Below are 2874 nucleotides of genomic sequence, written 5' to 3' on the forward strand. Positions count from 1 at the left end.
ATATCTCCTATTTTCTTTCAACTACTTTTTAAAATAACAACTAAATATTCTAAAAGATTTACATAATATATTTTTATTAAATTTTCATAATATTTAATTTACAAGCTTTTCCTTTCTACACCCCTTATTTTAATTTATTCACCTAATTAATAAAATGTAAAAGACTCTTTTGTCCCTAGGCCAAAATATAAATAAATAAAAGAAATAGTATAACAATTATGTTCTAACAAAAATGTACACTCAAGAACACTAATTTTCAAACGAAAACCCAAACTTTCAAAACTACTTTATCTTTACTTTCATTAGAAGACTCTAATGGAAGAATGACTAAACAAGTAAAGAAAATATATGCATTATTTGAGTCAAGTTTAGATAACGCGAAAGAGATTCATTAAATCACCAAATGATATGAGGATCAAGTTTAAATTGATCAAAGAAATTTTAACGTTAAATTGATTATCAAATCAATTAATAGAATTGGGATGCAAAGCTCAACATTATTTGAAAATATTTTGATTGAAGATACAATGTAACATGCATTAAAGAGAAAGGGCAAAAAAGGGAATGCACACCTGAAATGGGTAAGGGACAAATGGGTAAATTGGCAAAGAATTCTGGTAACACAGAAACTGTTAGAAAGAGCACGCGTCCAGCCAAGAGAAGCATGTATTTGAAGGACTACGTGTGAGCAGAAGGAGGCAGGCATGTGGTATGACCTTATCTCCAATTTCTTTGTTTAGGGCAGTGACGTTGGCAAAGTTGTATGAAGATAAATATTATCCTGCTCTTAAACCATCTTTCACGAAACCGGTGGTCTCATCTTATGCAACGAAATCTGTATCACAGCCAGTGCAGCAACCGTATCAAAATCAACGTATAAATGTGAAAACACCTCTTCCTCCCTTATTACCTACTCCAAATATTCCTCCATTAAAAAAATAACAATGTTAAGAGGATTAGTTCGGCATAAATGCAATTGAGAAGGGAAAAAGTCTCTGTTATTTTTGTGATGAAAAGTTCACTTTTAATCACAAATGTCTTAATAGACAATACCTTTTCCTCCAATTAGAAGAAGAGGAAATAGGTGGGCATGATACGACAACAGAGAAAGAAGAAAATAATATTCACATTGATTCTATGGAAGAACACCACTTATCTCTGAATGCTATGAAAGGTGGAATGAGTGTGGGCACCATTCGATTTTTAGCTTACATTAACCAACTTCCTGTGCAAGTACTAATTGATGGAGGCAGTTCTGATAACTTTTTGCAGCCAAGGATTGCTAAATGTTTAAAACTCCCAGTAGAACCTGCTACATTGTTTCGCATGATGGTAGGGAATGGGAACTATATGACAGCTGAAGGAAAGATTCAACAACTTAATATCCAGGCACAGGGACATTCTTTTGTATTACCAGTATTCTTACTACCCATTTCTGGAGCAGATCTAATTCTTGGTGCTAGTTGGTTGAAAACCATTGGTCCTCACATTGTAGATTATGATACCTTGCAGTTGAAACTCCTTCATAAGGGTAGATTCACTACATTACAAGGAGATAAGGAATTAGTGCTGACTCAAGCTCAATTTCATCACATAAGAAGGATGGTGCATACAAATGCGATAGCAGAGATTTATAATATGAAGTTATTAGAGGAAAATTCCCATTCTGGGACATTGTGGGAAGCTCAAGCTGATATGGAACCAGAATTAGCTTTATTACTGCATACTTATGAGTCCGTTTTTGATACTCCTCATCACTTACCACCTCAAAGATCACATGATCATGCTATTCCTCTATTGGAAGGGTCTAACTCGATGAAGGTTAAGCCTTATAGGTATCCTCATAGTCAAAAAGAGGAGATTGAGAGGCTCGTAGAAGGAATGCTGAAAGAAGGCATTATACAACATAGAAAAAGTCCTTTTGCTTCTCCTATTATTTTGGTCAAGAAGAAGGATGGCTCATGGAGGGTTTGTACAGATTATAGAGCCCTTAATGCTATAACTATCAAAGATAGTTTTCCTATTCCAACAGTAGATGAATTGATTGATGAACTCTTTGGCATTTGTTACTTCTCTAAGTTGGATCTTAGATCTGGATATCAAAAGATATTATTAAAGCCAGAGGACAGGTACAAGACAACTTTTAGAACTCATCATGGTCATTATGAATGGCCAGTCCTGCCACTTGGATTAACTAATGCACCGACTTCATTCTAGAGTTTGATGAATAACATCTTCCAAGGGCTATTAAGAAGATGTGTGTTGGTTTTTTTTTTATGATATTTTGGTATATAGTTGCAATTGGAAGGATCATTTATATCACTTAGAAGTTGTTCTCAAGATTCTACATACACATAAATTGTTTGCAAGGTTTTCTAAGTGTTGTTTTGGAGTTACTCAAATTGAATACCTAGGACACACTTTATCAGGGTCTAGAGTAGCTATGGATGATACAAAATTGGTTGTTGTACGCGCATGGCCCCAGCCTACAAATTTAAAGCAATTAAGGGGTTTCCTAGGCCTCACAGGATATTATAGAAGATTCATGAAACATTATGCCAGTATAGCAGCACCATTAACTAATTTACTTAAAAAAGATGCTTTTCACTTGAATAAAAAAGCAGCAGCAGCGTTTGAACAATTGAAAGTTGCAATGACTTCGGCACCTGTCTTGGCTCTTCCCAATTTTAAAGAAACCTTTGTGTTAGAAACTGATGCTTTTGGAATTGCAGTAGGTGCTGTCCTTAGTCAGAATCAACATCCAATTGTGTATTTTTCAAAGAAAATGTCTAATAGGATGCAAAATCAATCTGCATATGTCAGAGAACTGTATGTTATTACAGAAGCTTTGGCTAAATTTAGACATTATCTTCT

General features: G+C 34.6%; 1 protein-coding gene across 1 annotated transcript; it reads left to right on the top strand.

The window, feature by feature from the left end:
* The first annotated feature begins 999 nt into the window (after window positions 1–999).
* Window positions 1000–2194, top strand: LOC148197328 (uncharacterized). Its single transcript, XM_088093664.1, has 2 exons — window positions 1000–1891; window positions 2142–2194. Exons 1-2 carry the CDS (start codon window positions 1138–1140, stop codon window positions 2192–2194), a joined length of 807 nt encoding a protein of 268 aa, XP_087949790.1. The 5' UTR covers window positions 1000–1137.
* The last annotated feature ends 680 nt before the right edge of the window (window positions 2195–2874 follow it).

The sequence above is a fragment of the Vigna umbellata genome, chromosome 6, assembly GCF_029865625.1.
Source record: "Vigna umbellata cultivar VRB3 chromosome 6, Vumbellata_1.0, whole genome shotgun sequence".
In the NCBI taxonomy this organism is placed as follows: domain Eukaryota; kingdom Viridiplantae; phylum Streptophyta; class Magnoliopsida; order Fabales; family Fabaceae; genus Vigna; species Vigna umbellata.

What these genes read in the sequence shown, in the direction of transcription:
- LOC148197328 (XM_088093664.1), top strand. Translation starts at nt 1,138, where the DNA reads ATGGAAGAACACCACTTATCTCTGAATGCTATGAAAGGTGGAATGAGT. An exon ending in CGTAGAAGGAATGCTGAAAG is followed by an intron (nt 1,892 to 2,141) that starts AAGGCATTATAC and finishes GTACAAGACAAC; the next exon opens with TTTTAGAACTCATCATGGTC.